General features: G+C 31.6%; 2 protein-coding genes across 2 annotated transcripts; both read left to right on the top strand.

Moving 5' to 3' along the window:
- Window positions 1-2775: 2775 nt before the first annotated feature.
- On the top strand, window positions 2776-6576 carry LOC116022161. The gene is made up of 3 exons (XM_031262754.1): window positions 2776-2826; window positions 3457-4062; window positions 4727-6576. The coding sequence occupies exons 2-3, from the start codon at window positions 3479-3481 to the stop codon at window positions 6474-6476; spliced, it is 2334 nt and encodes a 777-aa protein (XP_031118614.1). The 5' UTR covers window positions 2776-2826; window positions 3457-3478; the 3' UTR covers window positions 6477-6576.
- Window positions 6577-7718: 1142 nt separating this feature from the next.
- On the top strand, window positions 7719-9574 carry LOC116023339. The gene is made up of 2 exons (XM_031264333.1): window positions 7719-8168; window positions 8697-9574. Exons 1-2 carry the CDS (start codon window positions 7881-7883, stop codon window positions 9351-9353), a joined length of 945 nt encoding a protein of 314 aa, XP_031120193.1. The 5' UTR covers window positions 7719-7880; the 3' UTR covers window positions 9354-9574.
- Window positions 9575-22470: the final 12896 nt, after the last annotated feature.

The following is a 22470-nucleotide window of genomic DNA, read 5'->3' as shown; positions in this document are numbered from 1 at the left end:
TATAGCGACGTAGAAAAATATAATTAAGTAACAGAAAAGGAGGAAACGCGTACGAGAAATTTGAAGCCTTTAGGGGGTTTAAGAGGAAGATGACAAGTTGGTAAGCTTTTTTCCGCCAGAAATTAACGACGGAGAAGAAGTTTCGCGGGGCTCTAATGGGAAATCCAACGGTGGCTACACGACCATGAAATTTTCGCCTAGTGGTGGGGCCTAGTTAACTGTTTCATGAGAGTTTCCATACTTCCCAAAAACGCGCCATTTGTTCCGAGACAAATAAATCCCCCAACGTAAAGTGTATGTTGTAGGGTCTGCTCAGAAACTTAGAAATTTTTTTCATTTTTCTATAAATAGAAACAAAAAAAAAAAAAAGGTTTTTTCTTTTTCTTTTGAAAGCAAAGAAAGAGGTCTTTAATTTAGAGATGTTTTCTAATCTAAATTTAGTTCAATGAAAGGTTTTAATTAGATGTTTTTGTGTATAGAAATGTATATTTAAGTGTTGAATCTCGAAATTATATGGACTTAATTGGTTATTTGATTTTTCGCAAATTGGGAGGTGAGTTTATGAAATTTAGGATATAACTTTCTAAAGTCGAAACATTTATTAAAAAATAATACAAGTCTAAATGTTTTTTTAAGAGTTTTTTTTAATAAAAAAATAAGAACAATATCAATTGAGCATGTTAGCCATCTGAAATTACTTTTATATCCTCAAATTTCATTAAATATTAGGTAATAAGTGTGACTGATTTTATAATATTAGCGGTTTGTAAGAAAGTGTTTAACAAATTAGTTGTTTAGTGTTAGCAGCTAACATATATAATGAATTAAAAGTGCATGAAAATATTTTATTATTAAATTATTATTGTTATTATTGTTTTAAGTGACGAAGAAAATTCACTGTCACTATTCTAATGATTATATATATTTTGCAAAACCAAATCCTTCCTATTGTATCAAGCACATTTTACACATTAACTAATAAGCTAAATAATACCAATAAATGTTGAATAAAAATTTAAAACTTCATGTGTAATTTAATTTAATATATTTATTATCCAGTTTAGATTTTAGTCTTATTAGTTTATATCAAATATAAATAAATATCCATCGATTTATTATATACAATGCAACTTAATATTAATTAAATAAATAAAGAAACATTTTTATTTTAATTTGTAGATGGTTGAAATTTGAAAAATTATATTTACGCATCTTTTGTTAAGCAAGTTCTAAAGTGACAGTCAATAACCAAATCAAATGGTATGTTATTTCTATTAAATATTTTAAATTAAATTGTATACCATTTAAAATATTTTATGAGACGTGTAGATATTAATATATTATTGATATTTATCATCGGCTGCACAAAGCAATTAAATTTGAAAATGATAAAGTTTCTAACCCAATATTATCCGTTTGAGTAGTTTAACTGATGGTGGCTGACTGGCTGGTCTCATGTCAACTTAATTGAATATTCATTCTCATTCTTTACCAGGTGACCAGGTCAAAAAGAACATTGGCTATTCACCGAACTAGATTCTTTCTAAAAGAATGAAAAAAAAAAAATAAAAAAAAAAACTAGGTTCCAAGTAGGAACCGTTGGGCTTTGGGCCAACATTCTGGAAGGAAGAGAAAGGCATTGTTGGACTGAAGAAACACTGTGATTGTATATGTGAGCATTCAGACGGTTTAGGCCTATACTTTCATCCATAGGCCGGTTTCTCAAGTTCTTTGTTTGGTGTAAAGCCTAATCCATATCACTGTATCTTCTTCTTCTTCTTCTTCTTCTTTTTTTTTTTTTTTTTTTTTTTTTTTTTTTTTTTTTTTGGGATTAGGTCTGAGTTAGGCTAGGTTTAGATCAATTAGATGCGGTTGTTATGCCATGGATTCGGGTCCACACTATAAGGTGGACCCAGGTCCATGTTCACATTTTGTGAACTTTATATTCACAATTACAGAATCTTATTTTACAATTTCAGAATTCTATGTTCACAATTTCATAACTCCATATTCAATAGTATAAGACAATTTTTGAATCTATATAACAAAATTGTGAATATAGAGTTCAAAAACTCTAAATATTGAGTAATGTAATTTTGTATATTGAGATTTAAAATTGTGAATATAGAATTCTAAAATTATAAACATAAAATTTTAAAATTGTGAACATAAAGTTTTAAAATTATGAACATGGACCTGGGTCCACCTTGCAAGGTGAACCCGGATCCATAACATAATTTGCCAATTAGATGAGTTAAAATATGGTAAATATTTGTAATTTTTTTTTTCTTTTTCTAGTATTTGCATGGGGAAAAATGTAATTAAGCAAAGATTACAAAGCAAAAATATGGAAAGTAATTTGACCAAAATAATAAAAAGCTGAGACAACATCCCGCTTAATTGGTCAAGTAGTTAATTTAGTAGCTACAAAATTTTAAGTTTGTATCTCCATAAGGGTTACCTATTGCCTGGCTTCACTCAAATTCACGTCAACATTCTCTCTCCATCATTTCCCAATATGCATCGTCTTTTCCCTCGCATTTTATTGGCCGGCCCATTTAGACACAACATTAATTAACCAACTAGGTTCGTGAAACACCTGGTAGAAGAGTAAAAGGGAATAAGGGCATGGCGTGATGGGAGAGAGTAACTTCATTTTAACGTATATTAGTTGTGGAAGCAAGGTTTCAGTTACAGCGCAGCAGCAAGGATTATGGTTGCTCTTTTTCTACATAAAGATGAAAACTAACGATAGCTCAACACATGCATGCATACGAAGAATAAGATCATAGCATCCAAGAAAACGACGTACACTTAATATATCAGGTAAGCTTTAATTTTCTCCCTAGTTTCTATATTTACACATTATACATCTATTTGCAGAATGCTATCTCTTTTCTTTCTTCCTTTTTTTGAATTTATTTATTTTTGTTGGCACATATATAGCATTCTATTTTTTATGAAGTCAATATAGAGTCTTGGGGTAATGTATGATATTAAAAAAATTGCATTGTATATACAATGACTATTATTGAATTGAATAAATATAATATGAGTTAACCAAATTAAATAATTGGTGTTATTAAAATAAATAAAAACAAAGAATCCATGGACCATTCAAATGAAAAAGAATTAAGAAGAAGGAGAGAGTCAAGACTTGTGGTCTAGTGCCACCAGTTGCACTCTCATATGAAAGGGGTAGGTTTGAGAATCAGTGTAGGGGTGATATTAACTGTTTGTGCTTCAAAAAGGGATCCAGATTAATAATGTTCCTCTATTTAGGTTGACCAAGGATTGAAAATATAAAAAAATAAGGTGACAGTAATTTTTTTTTAAAGATGATTAGTCTGAGTATGATAGTAGTTTAAATATGCCTTCTATTAAGATCTAATCAGGACACCTGATGGCCTGACAAAAAATTTATTTTCATATTTATATATTTTTTTTATTTAATAGTGAAGAGAAGGAAGGCGAAGAAATGCCTGATTCGCCGAAGAATTCATCACTTCCATTGGGGGAAATACTGAAGTTTCTGAAGAACTTTTGGGGCGATTCCAACGTCCAAGTCGCCGTCGTGGCTAGCCTGGCCTTCCAGGTCCTTCTGGTTTTCTGTGCGCCATTTCGAAAACGGAGCAAGAAATCCCGCACCCTCGTAATCCTCTGGCTCGTTTACCTGCTTTCCCACTACGTAGCCACCTTCGCCATCGGCCTCATCAACAACTACGGCACCGACGAGTCCAACCAACAGAACAGCGTCGTCGCTCTCTGGGCGCCGTTTCTCTTGCTCCACCTCGGTGGGCCGGACACCATCACCGCTTTCTCCATCGAAGACAATGATCTCTGGCTCCGCTACCTGTTGACCCTTATAGTCCAACTTCTTTCTGTTCTGTTCGTTTTCTACCGCTTCAAGATACACGCCAATGACGAGTTCTTGATCCCCACGATCCTCACCTTCGCCGCCGGAGTCATCAAGTACGGCGAAAATATACGCTCGCTTAACCTGGCGTCGACGGTGAGTATGAGGAAGTCCATGCGCGAGAACGTGGACCACAGAAGTGCCAAGTAAGGATCACCATGGTTCAATTGCAACCTAATACATTTAGAACATAAACTCAATATTTTGGTTTCAATTTATTAAAATTGTGAATCCGAGGGGACGTAATGTCCAAACCGTCACGTTCCATTAAGTCCGTTCCACTTTGGATCTAATTTTTAACATATTTTTACAAGTCGACCCGCAGGCTAAGTTCATGCAACCTTAGCCCCACGTGAATTGGTGGGCTCGTAGATTTTTTAATATATATAGTACTGTCAAGTGGGCCGGCTTGCTAGGCCTGTTGACTTTTTTTTTTTTTTTTTCAAAGTTCATAAAATAAGTAAAAAAATTATATATATATAGGGCCCGATGACCGTGTGCCTTAGCGGATTAGACCCATTTTTTTGCGACTAAAATTTTTGTAGTCCTAACTCACCCCAATGCGAGGCGGGTGTGGGTGAGGCCATAGGGCCTAGCGGTTGTGGGCCTTAGTGGGTCAGACCCACTCTTCCGCGGACGAAATTATTTGTAGTCCTAATTCCTAACTCATTTCAAAGTGGGACGGGTATGAGTCTGTCCGCAAGCTTAGACCCACGTTGAGAAAATATTTACAAAAATATCAAACATTGAAATTGAAACGATTAGCAGCGGTTTAAAATCCAAACTGAATGGCGGTCATATATATCTCAGGGAACGCCTGCAATTTGAGGAGGAAGAAATAGGACTGGCGACCGAAACCGACAAGCACGAGAGGGACATCAAGATTGTGACGAAAGGATACGAGTTATACCAGAAATATAAAGCCGTCATCGTCGATCATGTGTTCAGCTTCACCCTGCGAGAAGAGAGCAGGAGTTTCTTCTTACACCTCCCAACTTACAAGGAAGCTTTCGAGGTCACACAGGTCGAACTCAACTTCATGTACGACGCCATGTTCACCAAGATGATCGCCGTTCAGGGGAACATCCCCGGCTACCTCTTCCGAGTCGGTTGCGCCGCTCTGATCATATCAACTCTCATCGTATTCATCTTCCACCCCAAACACAACGTCAGCCACCACGACATTCAAGTCACGTACTGCCTAGTCGGTTCTGCGGCTGTTTTAGACTTGATAGCTCTTGTAAAGCACTTTTTTTGCGACTGGACCATAGCTCTGATGATGAACAATGAAAAATGGAGAATGAAAGCGAGAAAGAGAGGAGCGAAAATGGTTAACAAGGTGAGGCGGTGGATATCGGCGGAAATGCGGTGGTCGGAGGAGATTCAGCAGTACAGTTTGATCAAACACTCGTTGAAGAAACAATGGAAAATCTCCAAAAAGATCTTCGAGTTCTTCGGGCTCACCGAGAGAATGGAAGCTTCCAAGAACACCAAAACCGACCGAGTGGACGAGAACTTGAAGGCCATGATCTTCAACGAGATAAAAAAGAAGGCGGCGCGTGCGGACACGGACGAGAACGCGGAGGAGATTTATTCCTACCGAGGCGAAAGCGTCCTGGAGGATTGCCAGCAGTGCAGGGAAAAAATCCGGCAGAAAATCGCGGGCGCGCAGTACGATAACGTCGTGCTGATGTGGCACATCGCAACAGAAATTTGTTATTTCACGGCGCAAAAAGAGGAACTTGATCCCAACGTGGAGATTTGCAGGAAAGTGTCGGAATATTTGGCCTACCTTTTGATGATGGAGGGGAAAATAACGTCGGCGGTTCCGGGAAACGTGGGGATGAGATTCAGAGATATATGCTGGCAAGAAGTTAGAGACACCCATCTCCATCTCCGACAATACATCCGAATGAAAAAGATCGACGAAGACCAGATGCCGGAGTGGGAGCGGAAAAGGAAGAGAAGGGAAGAAATTGAGAAAAAAAAGGAAGAACTAAAACAAATGAAATCCTTTTACAGGTACCCAGAGTACCAAATAAACTCAGTTTGGAAGGAAATGAAAAAAATGCTTCCCCAGAACGTTAAACTAGACAACGCGGAGACGAGAATGGAGATAACGGAATGGGAACGAAAGCAAAAGAAAAAGGAATTTGAAGCCAGGAAAGAAGTATGCCAATTCCTAGTAGAAGAAAAAACAAAACGTAACTTCGAAGGACATTACGAGCCGCCGAGAAAATCACTGCTCTACGAGGCCGTCACGCTCGCGAGGATGCTGAAAGAGCTGCTCGACGGCGGCGAGGATGCGGAAAACCCCACGGCGGCGGCGGCGCATAATCCCGACGCGCCCCAGAAGAATCACGTGTGGGAAATGATGGCGAGAGTGTGGGTGGAGATGCTCTGCTATGGAGCCTGCCATTGCAGAGGAGACGTTCAGTATCTGACTAAAGGCGGAGAGCTTCTCACGTTTGTTCGGTTGTTAATGGCGCATTTTGGGATCGGAAAACAGTTCAAAAAGGAGGATGAAGACACGGCGGTTCAACATGATTCTGATTTCTGAATGATAGTGTGCATGTAAATGCTTGTTTTTATTTGGGAGTTTATTAATTTGAATAATGCCTAGTTACGTTACGCCAAGCGTATACATTATGGGCACTAGTTAAAAGTTTTTTCATGAAGAATGTCATATAATACCAAATACTTTCTTTACCTGTATAATTTAAAAGAGTCACACTTGGCATTTCCCTTAAAATTTTTATTAAAATTATTATTAATGTTTACAGCCATCATAAATTTTAATTTAAAATAAATAATAATTGTTAATATAATAAACTAATTAATATTTTATAAAAGAGTTAATTCCATTTTTGATCCTAGATTTATAGGTGGTAGTATACTTTTAGTCCTTTTTTTTTTATTAAAACATCTACATTTGGTCCTAGTATTAGTGTGGAATGACCATTTTTTATCCTACTTCAACAAAATCGTTAAAATGACCTTAAATATAAGGGCATTTTGATATTTTTTTTTTACAAAGTAAGTTGATCCACTATATTTTTATTTTTACTTTTTTTTTTCCAAAAAATCCCTATTTGAAGACCAAAATGCCCTTGCATTTATGAGAATTTTAACAATTTTGTTGATAAAGGACCAAAAATGGTCCTGCCACAATAATACTAGGACCAAAATGGGATATTTTGAAAAAAAAAAGATTAAAAGTGGAATAACGCCTATAAATCTACGACCAAAAATGAAATTATCCCTTTATAAAAATAACTATGTAACTTTCTTTAAAAAAACAAAATTGTAACATATTTATAGTCATGTTTTAAAAAATGAGCAAATTAATAAAAAAAATTATGACTTTCAGTTGAACACAACATTAAAATTTTTTTTTTAAAAATAAATTAGTTTTTTAAAAATTATTTTCAAGAAAATAATTTATGTGTCTTCAAGCATACCCTTATATTATTTCAATATTAATTGTCCCAACTTATAAAAGATTTTGAATACTTTTTTACTCGTAATTAATTAGAAGTTTTTCTGTAATTAAACTTGAGGTAGGATACGTTAAATTAATGGAATTATTATATCATTCAATTCAATAAAACATATTTACCATAAAAATTTAGTAGAAATGGTAATTTTGAAAGAGTAAAAATATGAAATACAAGAATTATTATAGAATATTAAATGAAGGAATAATAAAGAAAGACATAATGGTCGTCGACAGCGTCAAAGGCGGCCGTTGTTATCGAAACGCCATTAAGTCCAATGTTTCCGACATAAATATTGATGCCATAACCTCCATTGCCATGCCGTCACGTCCCTTCGGTTTCTCATTCGCAGACCGACCCCACCCATACCACACTCCGTCCCTCAAATGAATACATTCCGTTAATTTATTTCTGGAGATCCGATCGATCTTGTCGGGTGTGATTGTGGCCGGCGCCGGGGCTTGGTGATGAAGACCAGAACGAGAAGAAAGCTTTTCAAGTGTCTTGAACCGTTAGTTGGAACCAATGTCCCCGGTAAATCTAAACGGTCCGGTGCCGGCGGCACCGAAACGGATGGTTACTCTTATGGGTCGGACGGCGGCGGTGACGTTCTCGCCGGATTTTTAAAGATTTCGTCGTCCTTCGGTGACCGGAAATTTGAGTCGCCGGATGGAGGATTCGCGAAAGAAAGCCGGGAGAAATCTGGTAGAAGTTTTTCTCGCGTCATCAAATCCGTCTTGTTCGAGAAATCACTGGTAATTTTTATTTTTTTTTAAAAAATAATTTATGCATTCATTCAGAATTGGAGTTAATTCCATTTTTTATCTTAGATTTATTAGTGAAAATTCATTTTTAGTCATTTTTATCAGAATATCTACATTTAGTTATAATATTACTGTGACATTGATCATTTTTGTCTTCTATCAATAAAATAATTTTTTTTTAGAACACAACAAAATAGTTTTAATGCTGTCAAATCCTCAATTACAAATTTGTTCAAAAAAAAAACATAAAAATATAAAAGGTCAGCTCACTTTTACAATAATAATCGAAATGTCTTTGTATTTAACTAACATTTTAACAATTTTCTTTGATAATACTAAGAACAAATATGAATATCCTGATAAAAAATAACTAAAAATGAACTTTTACCTATAAATTTAGGAGAAAAAAAAGAAATTAATTCTTCATAGATGTAATTAATAATTAATGCATTACCTTTGAGATTTGAGAACGTTATGACAAATACGGCGGAGTTTTTTTTTTTTTTTTTTAATTTGCAGATGAGGAAATTTCGGAAGAAAGGGTCGTCTCCATCAATCTCCGCACCATCGACGAGTTGCGATTCGTCGCCGGAAACAGATCATAAGATGAGGAAGGGAAAAAGATTCTCCAAGGAAAGATGGGACACAGATGAATCTCTGGGGGGCAATACAAGCGATTCCTCGGACACGTCGCTGTTTTCGTCATCTACGACGGCGTCAACTTCCGGTAAATCTTCAAGGTCAACCTCGGATAGAAAGATTCCATCGCCGCGCCCACTCATCATTAATTTCATAGACCCGAAACAAGCAAGCGTAGTAAACGAAGAGGCTTCTTTCAGGGGACATTTCGTTCTAAAACCGCCGAAACCCGTGAAGGCGGCGGTGAAGGAACAGTTTTCAATGATACCGGCAAGAACGGTGACTAGGACGACGGCGGTAACGAAACGTTACAATAATTCAAATCTAATGTGGTTTATTGTTATTTCGTTGATGGCGTTGGTGTTTTGGGGCAAAACATTGGCCATTCTTTGCACCTCTGCATGGCTTTACATGGTACCTCGTTTTTCCCACTCGCCTGAGATTCACTCCGACGAGGTTTATTCGAGCAAACTTGTTAAGGAACGAATGTCGGAACAAACAAGTCTTAGTCGGCGGCGGCTAGGAGTTGGCAATTGACAAGAAAATATATTTTTTTTTTAATGTTTTTTTTTTTTTTTTTAATAACAAGAATGCAGTGCACTTCGTCACTGACTCATAATGGCTTTGTCTTGCGGTTTGCATATTTTCCTTCTAATTTCTTAGTAATCTCCAAATTATAGGAAAATGACATTTCATTGTATATCTACAAATATTGTCTTATCTAACAAGAAAAAGTTATATAAAACAAGTTGATGTTATTGTTATTAATATAATAACTATAACAAGAATATAATTATACTTGTCATATTTTTTCTATTGACAAGAAAAATTCACAATGCAACCACTATACAAAAGTGTGCACGGAATAGGTAGGAGGATTATCCGGTCAACAACCTGATGAACTCAAAAAACGATACATATATTTTGTTCGTAAAAACAACAACATTCTGTGAGATCGTTAGTACGTATAAGTGGGAGGGACACTAAGTTATTTTATTTACATTTGTATTTAGGGTTATTTTAGTTTCCGGGTTATTTTATTCTATAAATATTTCAATTTTCGGGTCTGATCAGTGTACTGATTGTGTGACTCGCGATTTACCTCTACAGTGGCTCAAGGGGTAGAATCCTATAAACTTATGATTAGTCCGGCGAAACTGAGATCATCTAAGTAACAAAAAAAATATGAAATAACACTAAATGGAATCTTAATCTAATTAATCTAACTAATAAGATTATGTTGTATATTTTTGTGCCCGTTAACTCCTAACCGGTGAACTTGAGAAATAGAAGATATTGTAAAAGAAGATAAATACAGAGAATAGAGATCAACAACGGGAATTCCAATTCATTCTTTTTTTTTTTTTTTAAATCATTCTTAGTCTATCAAATGTTCAATATATAATATCTAAAAATATAATAAGTCTCAATCAAAGATATATCTTTAATTTATGTCCAATTCATATTTTTAGTGCTAACCATTTTGTACATTGTGTTTTTAGAGTTTTAGTATACAATTTTTTAGACAAAAAATACCCTTACCGTTATAACTTTTGTTTTCTTTTCCATTAGCTTTATCATGCAAATGCATCCACCATATATTTTCTTATATTTTTTAATGATAATAATATTTGTAGACATTATATATTGGATTTTAATATAATAAATAATTTTTTTACAATTAGGTATTAGTGAGAATTTGTTAGTTATTTTTTAAAATATAAATATTGGACATATGTTTTTGCGCATCACACATAGAAAAGACTAGTAACAAATCAATAGAATAACGGTTACAAAACATTGTCATGAATGGTCATAATGTCCATATTAATAATCTTTATAACAGATTCAAGCAATTTATATCCTTTAATTTTTTCATGCCAAAAATACTCTTATACCATTAAGTATTCTATTAGTTAAGTATTGAATACTAAATGAATTTAACGAATTGTATTGACCTTTATACATTTTTTACAGAAATAATTAACTTAATTAAATACTATATTAGACCAAAAATATTGTACTATGTATAAGAAGTATCATTTACATATTGAACTAGGCAAACATATCTTTATTTTTTTTAAAAACAACAAACATATCTTTATTAAAAATACATATAGATAAAATATATAAACACATAATAAGTCTCATCAATCAAGATTATATTCCTGATTTATTTATGTTTTTACTGTTAATTTTTTTATACATCATGCTTTAAAGTTGTACTATATAATTTTTGGACAAAAATATTCCAACCGTTATAACATATGTTATCTTTTCCCAATTATTATTCTCATGCACATGCATGCACAATAACTTTTATATTTTGTTTTTGGTAAAAACGACACCACTCTTGGGACGACTATATAATCCTTCTAAATCTTGCTCTTCCTGCGTCAGCCTAGAGAATTTCGCTCATCCCTTTTGGTGTGTCTTCCAAGATCTTAGTTTCCCAAGTAGCTGTTTGCCCAAGGTTGGCTAGATAATCTGCACACTTGTTCCCTTCCCTCTACATATGAGTGAATACCGCATAGTCTTAGCTTTTTGCAAGGAAGTTACAATCCATGATGAGGAAGGAAATAAATTCCCCTTGTTGATAATTCTCGTTCATAACCTTAACAATAGCTTCAGAATCAAGCTCATTGTGAAGCTTATGAAAACCCCTTTGTCTATTGAGCCATAAACTCTCCCTTAGGCTCCACAGTTCAATAGAGAAACTATCTGTGTTACCCACATTCACAGTGAATCCCACGATCCAGTTACCAAGATGATCACCAAAAAGACCCCAGCACTCATGAGCCCATAGGACGCCTTCATGGCCCCATCAGTGTTGAGTTTAATCCAATCCTTAGGAGGCGGACACAATATCTTTTATTGTATTCTTCCATTGTAATAATGTACGTAGACATTATATATTGGAGTAATATAATAAATTAATTTGGTTTCATCTAAATTTTAATTAAATGTTACTATAATTATATTTAGTAATTTATCATATGTAAAATTCTTACTTTAATAATATTAATCATCATACCATAATTATTATTCAAATTATCAACTATATTTTGAATATAATATATATTCTACAACTATGATTTCAAAAAAAATTATATACTATTATTTTAAAAAATATTTTAATATAACTAGGACTTTAACATTGAGTATTAATATTGAATATATATTTTTTCGCATCGCATATATAAAATATTAGTATATGCAATAAAAAACAATAATTAAATCCTCTTTATATAAACGTAAAAACTAATTAAGTTTTAGGATTTCAAGTAGTATTTTCCTTTTATTGGCATTCCGAGAGAAATGGCCGAGTTCTAGTACAAAGCAAATATAAAGTGATAGTGGAGACGTGGAGTGTTCTTAATTGAAAATGATAAGAATATAGGCCCAAAATGAATAGGATTTGGTCTTTGAGTTGAAAGTCAATAGGCTCATTGTCTGCTTAGTTTGTTATCATTTTGCTAGTAGTTATTGGGAGAAATTATTGTGTGGACTATGGTCTATATAGTTGTGTGAATCATGAATGTAATATACATTTTTAATATATTAAAAGTACATTATTTGTGTATTGAATGTATATTATTTGGAAGCCTATAGTATAAATATTTGTAGCTTTGTTTAATTAGATGGACATACATATTCTTTCTTAAAAACACACAATATAAGTACATAATCTATTAATCTTTATACTAATCGAGCAATTATTTTGATATTACAAGCGTACTTGTCATCTTCTGAACATTATCGACGTTGTCCTTGCTCTTATTTTGGAGTACTAATTAACACCAACCCACGTTTTAATTATCTCCATAAATTTTCTTGGATTTTTCTTATGTATTAGGTTTGATGGTATAGCTACAGGGAAATAGCTAGTATTAATGGAAGGAGAGCGACGGGCAGTAAATTATGATGTGGAACATGATATATATAACTGTGTAGACTATATATAAATGAAAAATATATTTTTAATATATTAAAAGTACGTTATTTGTGTACTGAAAGTAAATTATTTGATAATATATAAAAAATTAAGTACTTTATGCATACAAATAATATACTTTTAGTATATTAAAAATATATATTTTTATTTATAATTCACACAAATGTATGGACTATGATCCATAACTCCATGGAATAATGATTGGTATATTATTATAATATATGGATAAAAATACTTGTTCAACCCTTCTTAGTATTTATAAAAGAGTCTACTATCTATATATTAAATAATTCAATCCAAAACAAATATTAAAGCCCAAATTCACGAAATAAAAAGAAAAATAAATCAAGTAATTAAACCCACCATATTCTTACTTTATTAATTAATTTGAAAAAAAAAAAAAAACAACTATAGAATTTGAAATGGTAGTGACAACACGTCTTTAAATGAAGCTGGCTGCTAGCTAGATTCGATGGGATTTGATGTCTTGAACCTATGTGATATATAAGCTGGATGGTAGCTACACTAATAATGTGTGTAGATTATTATTAGATTCGAAAGCAAACTTTGTCAATTAGTCTTGAGGAGATCCAGCTCAAGTGTGTGACATAATTCGACATGATGTTTTTGAGCTTATCCGTTAAGCTTATATAGGCTAATCCAACCCAATTACCTATTGGAAGATTTAATTTACATCATATCATACAATTTGGCATGTGAAAACACAGCCACCATAATGTGTTACCTTTTCAATCCCAGCTCAAAAGTGGTGAAATTTCGATCACTTTTGTCAAGACGTTCTTAAAAAAATTAGGGTTTCGTGCAAAAGTTTAACACATGTGTCTCTTTTTTCGTATAATTGTAAATAAATTAGTTGCTCAATTCGTCTTTTCTTTTTTACACTTCTCAAATCTAGATATATATTTTTTAAACAACATAATGACAATATATACAAATAAATAAGTGACACCTGAATCGAGTAAGCCAAAATTTTAATTTTAACGCTGGTCAACGATTATACTTCACTTGCCAAAAAAAATATTAAGGTTAGTTATTTCATTAATGGCTCTTCAACAGATCTTTCATATGCTGGCTGTGTGATTGATGAGTGCAGGTCTTTGCAAAGACACTTTGAAGTAGTGTCTATTGGTTTTATTCCTAGATCAGCGAATAAGCTTGCCCATGTTGTTGCAAGGGCGGCTCGTTCCCAACCTGGTCCTTCTAGTTGGTTATCTTCTATTCCTTCATGTATTTCGCATTTGATTTAATGAATATTCTGATGTTTTCTTTCAAAAAAAAAAAGAAATAAAATATTTAACTTACATGCTTTGAGTATTCAAAAAAACTTACATGCTTTGAAAGTTTAAAGTCCTTTTATTGTGAAGAATAAAAGATTTTGACGGATGACATAGGCACGAACAACACATTTCAAATTTACAATTGCTAAGATAAGTTTCTTCACGCTATGAAGACAAATTTTGCTACAAGATAATAGGAATAAGAGTAACTTTTTACTCTCTTTATATATATATATATAAAATTTTATAATATGCCAGCTTTAATAATTCTCATGATGTATAGGATTATGACTCTATATGTACGTTAGGCCCTAGGCTTTCTTTATTATAAGAGAATTTAATTCCTTTCACATTTACGTTACGTACACTTGCTAGCTTGCTGCACATACACATGCCAAAACAGACGACATATAAATATATATAATTATAATAACTTTATAAAAAAAAAAAAAGTGGCCCCTCAAATTTTGGGGGTCCTATACACTGGTCCTAACCGTACATGGTCAGTGTCGGCACTAAGTTTTTTAATCGATTAAAATAAGATGATCATAAATGTTACCAAAATAAAAAAAAAAATCAACCACCAAAGGTGGTTATAAATATATACTAGTTTTACACGCGCATTGTGCAAATGAGTTAATGCCAATGTTTATATTTAAATAAATATTTGAAAGTATATCAATGCAATATTATATAAGAAAATTTTATACATAGGTAATTGAATATCAAATTTGTTTATTTAAATATGTAACTCAAAGTATATGAATCCGAGATAATATAGGAAATTCATTAAAATTGTCACTAAAATAAATGATTGCAACTTTGTAAAATCGATAGTCTAAATACTTGGTCTAAAAACGATAGGCTAAATAAATACTACTTTTGATTTGGACTTTTTAAAGTATTCTTAATTCTCTTTTGAGTAACATTGTCATTGTTTTCATCTTCACTATTTGCCCTCTTCCTTTTTGTTGGTAGTGTGTTGCATTTGGTTGCTGTTGGTAGCATACATGACAACATCATGCAATGAGATTATGATGTAGGAAGCTATGGATTTTCCTTTAGGTGTTATGCTTGGGGTTCTTTTGATTCAACCATTATTGTTGAATGAGTTATTATATTGTGGATAAGGAAATCCCTAGTTTAAGGAATAAGATTAGATAAAGTAGTATAAATTTGAACATTTTAAATATATATAGTCCACACATATTACAAGGTAATTTTTCCGCTTCAATTTGTTGGGTTATTTGAATACTCTCATTGTCAACAAATTTCCAAGTAGTTAATATCATTGACTTCAAACTATTCCCCTCTTCTTTTTTTTTCATGGTATTAATAAATTAAAATACTTGGTAAATAAATATATAACATTATTGTGTTATAACTTTGATATTTAATTACAAGATAGTGTAAAAAGAATATAATGGGCAATATAATGAATATCAATTGATGAATTTGAATGTAAAGAATCTTTGCATTAGTGAAAATAAATACAATATAACTAATGAAATTATTTTTCTTATTTTATTTATTGATAATAAATACTTTTTTTCTTTTTATGTTATATAGTTATTTTGGGGGCCCTGTGCATTGGTCCTAACCGTACATGGTCAGTGTTGACAGTAAGTTTTGTAATTGATTAAAATAATATGATCATAAATGTAATATTCTAAAAAAATCAACCACCAAAGGTGGTTTTAAGTATTCGGGAGGCGCTAAGTTAGCTAAAGGACACTGGTATGGGGACGGTGGAAGTTGAAATGGATTCCTAGATTGTTTTTAATGCACTTCATTCTATTTCTTTTAATTCTGCTTTTGGATTATTAGTAGATGATATCAAAACTTTAGCATCTATGATTGGTGATGTTAAATTGCAGTTTGTTAAGCGATCTGCGAATTGTGTTGTCCACATACACGATTGCTAGGGTGGCTATTTCTGAGTCAGGTTGCGGAGAGTGGTTAGATACCCCTCCGGTCTTTCTTGTAAACATTCTTGCTCGTGATTTAATGAATTAATCTTTTGCTCTAAAAAAATGTGGTTATAAATATATATACATAATTATAATACCTTTTTTTAAAATTAAAAGTGGCCCCCAAATTTTGGGGGCCCTGTGCACAATGCAAGGTCCTAATCGTACATTGTCAGTGTCGACACTAAGTTTTGTAATCGATTAAAATAATATGATCATAAATGTATTGTTAAAAAAAAAAAAAAAACCAACCACCTTTTGGTGGTTGGAAACATTAATACTTTAAAAAGAGCTTAATTTTTTACCAACAAAAAAAAACAAAAGATTGTTGAAAATTTTAGGCGTTAAATTCAAAATTTGAACAATTTCTGATTAATTTTTTTTCTCTATATTAAAGAAAGAGAAGGGGGAAATAAGAGAAGAGAAGGGAAAACAAAAAAGAAGAATTTTTACTTGTTCTATATATTAAAGGATAGTGAAAAATAAGAGAAGTGAAGGGAAACCAAAATGAATAATTTTCACCTGTTCTATATATTGATGAAGAAGGAGAATGAAAAATAAGAGAAAGAGAATGAAAAACAGGAAAAAAGGAGGAGGTATTTTTGTAAAAAAATTTCAACTTTTTGGAATATAATGTTTATTGTAGAGACTTAGACTACTTTTGGGTCTTTGTCTTCGGGAAAAAGAAACATACATATTTTTCTATTTAGCCATGATTGCATTTCAGAAAATATGATTTTTTTTGGACAAGCAATAATTGGAAAAGCACAATTGATGTCGCTTCCCTAATCCACTAATTAGTTTTTTAACAATCAAAAGTGGTTAATAATATTAACCATTTTTGACAACCAAAAATAGTTAATAATATCAACCACTTTTACGAGTGGCTAATAATAATATTGAGAAGGAATTTTGTGAATATCAAAAGTGACTAGAAATATAATTTTTGGACAAAAATCCTTGATTTCTAGCTAAGTGAATTCAAAATAATTATTATATTTATCATAAATAAAAATGTTATTTTCTCAGCAAGGGTAGACCCACCGTGGGAACAACTACATGCCCTTCAGTACAAGAAATTTCACATTTCGTGACAACAGAAGTTGTCACCAAAAGTATCGATTTTGGTCACTATTGAAATTAGTGACCAATTTTTGAAGTCGTCACCTGTGGTCACTATATCCCCCGTCACTATTGTAGTAGTGACGACTTCTGAGAAGTCGTCACAATTACTCAAGACTTTTGTGACAGTGTTTACGTAACTAAAAGTAGTATTTGAGTGATAACAATAGTGGTCACAATAAATGTACAATTTGTTACCAAATATGTTATTACAAAAAATTGATTTAGTGACAACTAAAGTCGTTGCAATTAATTATGTTATTGTGACAACACTTTAGTCACAATAGTTGTATTTATTTGTGAGAATTGTTCTTTACACAAAAATGATTTAATTATAATTTTTTTTCCAAAATCATGTCATAATTAAATGCACATAATTTAAAATTATTTTTTTTCAAAATCATGTCATAATTAAATGTTTTAATTTAATTATTATCTGAAATAAAATAATTCATTCAATAAATGTTACTCGTCAAATTAATATGTAAGAAATATAACAGAATCCAAATAAAAACTTTTTAAAATAAAATGTCTTGATTATTCTTCACTTGAGGTAGTTGATGGAGATGCATTGCTTAGCCTATTTCGAAGCCTTGATTGCTTGCTAATTGAGTAAAAATTTGATTGATTTTGCTGCTTGTGCGATTTCTTTAAATTTTGCAACTTCTTCTTCTAAATTCTTTTCACGCTTCTTTGAAGTTTATATTTCTGCTTGAAGAAGAATATTCTCTTGGGCCTTTGAAGTTATCCCCTTAGTTCATAGCTTGACTTTCTTTTTAATACCAAATCAAAGTGCTCAACAAGTGGTAGAGGTGCAACTGGAATCTCTTCTTTATTGTTCTCTCCCTCTCCTTGAAGTTTATTCTGCAATTAAGATAAATATTAATAATTGAGTAAGAGATATCACAAAATTTATATGACTATAATTTTCATACCAAAATTTCCTCTCCATTTGGAACAGACCAAGTTCAAAGAATTGAAGATTAAATTTTAAACGCAAAAAATTTAAAAATTACATCACTTGTGCACCCAATAACATGTTCTTTTACTCTAAGTGCAATGTTTGATGTTTGTTGATTATAAACCTCATTATTTTGAGGCTCGCCCACCCACATAAGAATTATGCTTATCAGTTGAACTTTTTAACGAGCTCAGTATTTAAGATTGACCATTCTACACATAAATAAATAAATTAAAAAAATTGAGTTATTGATAAAGCAAGATTAATATGTATAGATTAATAAATCAAAATATATATTCCATACCGAAAATAATAGCAAATGAATTTTCAAAGTGTAAATAGACACACTAATACTTCAACACGCAAAACTTTTAAAAAAATTTAAACGTGTAATACATAGTTACATACAATCATGTGAAGTAAGATGACATATATATTAAAAAAAAAATGAGGCGCCGCCACTATTCTTTTATCATTTTTATTTTTTTTTGCTTACATGATCATTTATTTATTAGCAAAGCCCCATCATTTATTTATTAGCAAAGCCCCAAGTCCAACCCAAAAATCTTCATCAAAATCATTACCAAGACCAAAAGCAAACATATGCATACGCAGGGGAGTGGGTTCTACAACATATGAAATACTAGTCTAATATACAAAGGGTTAATTACCTTCCGAGTATGTTGATTTTGACCCAAGGAGTTCCAAGAATACAATTGGGAAGGTGCTTGACTTTTGGTTGCCTTTGATTTGGAGTGCCATCCTCTTGATTTCACCATGATCACCTATCAAGAAGGCTTTTCGTTGCCAAGGAGTCAGATGAGCAGTGAGGGAGAGACGAGCCGAGGGTTTTTACTACCGTGAGTGAATGGACTGTGATGAGATCTTTCTTTTTATCATTGACTTTCCAAATATACTAAATAATTACTAAGGAAATAATACATAACAATATGGAATATTTGACTATAATTAATATTTTAAATACTTAATTTTTTTGGTAATTTACATAAATAACCAAAAAAACTAAACTAAACTTGTTCAATAATACATTGTAACCGAGTCAGTAGTACTCAAAAAAAAAACTTGTTCAATAATTTTCTTAATTTAAGATTGAATTACTGTGTGGGTGAAATTGTTACCTAATCAACCAAACTAATACTTTGATTGTTTCAATTAATTGGTCAATTTAATCAATATTTTATTATGTATAATATTTTTTATATTATATATTTGATACAACCATCTTGTACAAAAATTGTACTAAGAGGATGACTCTTAATGTGCAAATAATTGACTAATGTGGTTAGGAGTAATAATTCAATTAATTTGATTAATTTTGACTCAAACTAATTGAATTTTTATTTTGAGAAATTGTTACCTAGCTAATCAAACAAAGTAAATTATACTTTAACGAATTCGAATAATTGGTCCATAACAAAATTTTTATTATATATATTTTATATTATATTATATATTTGATACAACTATTTGTCCACAAAAGAAGCATCCAAAAAAATTGATACGACAAATTAGTAAAATAAGTGATAGTGTACTTTTCTGTCACATAAGAACATTTAAAAATGAGTGATTATAAAATTTATTTTCAAAATTACATGCATTTTAAGAGGCACTAACTACTTGCATTTTAAGTGATCACAAGTCAATGATCTTGTGATCTAATGGCATGAAGTGTCTTTCTCAAATGGGAGTTATGGGTTCTAGGCTTAGTGGGGGTGGTGAGTGATGACTTTGGGGGTGGTCACAAAAATGACAATATTAGTAACAACAATATTTTGTTCTCACAATTGTTTCTCATTTCTAATAATGGTACTAATCAATTGTATTTTTATTGACAAAAAACGTTGTCACATATAGTATAAACAATAGTGACCAACAACTATTTGTCACAAAAAGTACAAAAATTTGTGTCAACATTATATTTTGTCACAATTATATTCGTTCCCGCCATAATTATAATGGCGCCAAAATGCACATACATTTAGTGACAATAAATAGTGACAACGTATATTACGACACTATTGTTCTAGTAATAGTGACAACTTATTCGTAACAAATACTTACTTGTCACAATTACCATATTATCTGTGACGAAAAAAAAGTTATCACAATTATCCCACACAATAGTGTCGAATTATTTTTTTGGTCACAAAAAGAGTATTACTTGTGACTAAATTACAATGTGTCACAAAAAAATTGTCACTAAATATCTTCATTCTTGTAGTGCTTCTCCCTCACTATATATATATATATATATATATATATATATATATATATATATATAGTAGAGTTCAGGTGTGACCGCGCCTTCCCGTGTGGTCGGTGCGGTTTACACCACTCAATGTTAAGAAATGCACCACTGATCACTCAATGTTAATAAATGCACCACGTAAATATGCACTATTAGGTACACATCACCACAAAACATACCACTAGGTATAAAAAATACACCACACAGTGTTCAGAAATGCACAATTAGAAACAAGGGAGTTATGTGGTGTTTTAAAGCATTTTCATTGTGATGTGTTTCTTAACATTGAGTGGTGTAAACCGCACCGACCGCACAGGAAGACGCGACCACATTTGAATAGAGATATATATATATATATATATATATATATATGAGATCTGGTGCGAAAATTTGTTCGGGTGTTGCGGTTTAATCTGAGTCGTTGATCAAATCTAGATCAACGGCTGAAATCAATAAAAAATTAAAGAAAAACGCGCGTTTGAAAGGAGACCTCACACTTTAAGAACACAAAACATGCATCTAAAGTTTTAAAATGACGCACCTTAAGTATGATACCACCAGTAACCGAATTGCATATGAATGATATGACACACTACGAATGAAAAAAAGATGACAAGTACTGAAGATGAAGGCAATGTTAATGCTACCCAAAAGTGAATTAAGAAGATTTAAAGAAATTCAAACTAAAAATAATATTTATTTAGACTATATTTTTAGACTAACGTTATTACAAAGTTGCCTCTAGATGACTGGATCTACTACATTCCATACAAATCTTTCTCATAGACTAACAAGCAATGTATTCTTAGTTTAGACTAGCGCTATAGACTTTATTCACATAGTTATTTAAAAAATTGTTGTGCATGAGTGAAGTGCTATATAATAGTGCACGTAAGTACAAAGAGGATATATCAGCATGAGTATAAGTCAAAAAATGTGAAGCTAATTTCTTAATTATTTAGAAAGAGTTTTTTTGTTGTTGTTAAGTGAATCTAGTTTAGGGGCAAAATTCCGCAGCATTCAATACTTGTTTAAATTCAGCAACAAAAAAAAAAAAAAAAAAAAAAAAAGAACTTGTTTAAAGTACGGTGTTGTACGATCCAATCGTTTCAATTTGAAGGATTAAATCATGAAATTGCATGGGATACTATAATCCGTAAAGTTTGATGTTACGAATGGGAACTTTTATGGTGCACCGTGCACCTAATTTGTATTATTAATATAATATTTTAATTATTGTACGAAATATTATTTAATTTAATGCTTTGTGCTTTGGAAATGTGCTATCATTTCATAATCATAAAAAGAATTTATAAAAAAAAATTGGCACCTTAGAAATATGAAAATATACAAATATCAAACTAAACTTTTTTATTCTTTTTTTTTTTAACACTTAAAATTCTTTATAAGGTAATATTCAATAATACACCACTATCGGAGTTCAATTCTGTAACTACTCTTTTGAAATGATAACAAGTGTATTATCATTTATCACACTACATAGTAGTTGTAAACTTTTTACTCAATTAGTCTAATTGGTAAAATTATATTTCCTCCATCAAAATAAAATTGTCCACATTTTCCTTGTTTCAAAAATTGTTTGCTTTACTGAAAAAAATTTTTAAAAAATTAATTATATTTTCTTACATTATCCTTAGATAACATGGTGAAAAATTACAAAAATCATATCACTTTTCCGATAATTCAAAAAAAAATGATTGAAAATTGAAATTTTCTAAAAACAGGTTTCAACTACCGGTTAAGGTGGTAAAACAAAGTAGGCAAAAATTTAGAAATATCAACAAAAAAAAAAAGTTTTGACTATCAAAGTGATCAAAATATCTAACCAATTTTTTTAGTGATCAGAACGTTTTGACTATCCAATTCAAAATTATTTTTTTTTTAATTTTTTTTTTTGAATTATTCTCTATTTGCCTCCTCTTGATTCTACTTCACATTCTATCAAAAATTATTTTCATTAGTTTTTTCTTTTGCTCTCCAAGTTGAAACACTTCTGGCAATCTAACGATTTTCTGAAAATGGTGTATAATGAAGAAAAAAGTAGGAAAAGGAGATAAA

The sequence above is a fragment of the Ipomoea triloba genome, chromosome 6 (assembly GCF_003576645.1).
Source record: "Ipomoea triloba cultivar NCNSP0323 chromosome 6, ASM357664v1".
Classification (NCBI taxonomy): Eukaryota; Viridiplantae; Streptophyta; class Magnoliopsida; order Solanales; family Convolvulaceae; genus Ipomoea; species Ipomoea triloba.
Note: the sequence above shows the minus strand (reverse complement) of the source record. Positions and strands in the feature narration are given on the sequence as shown.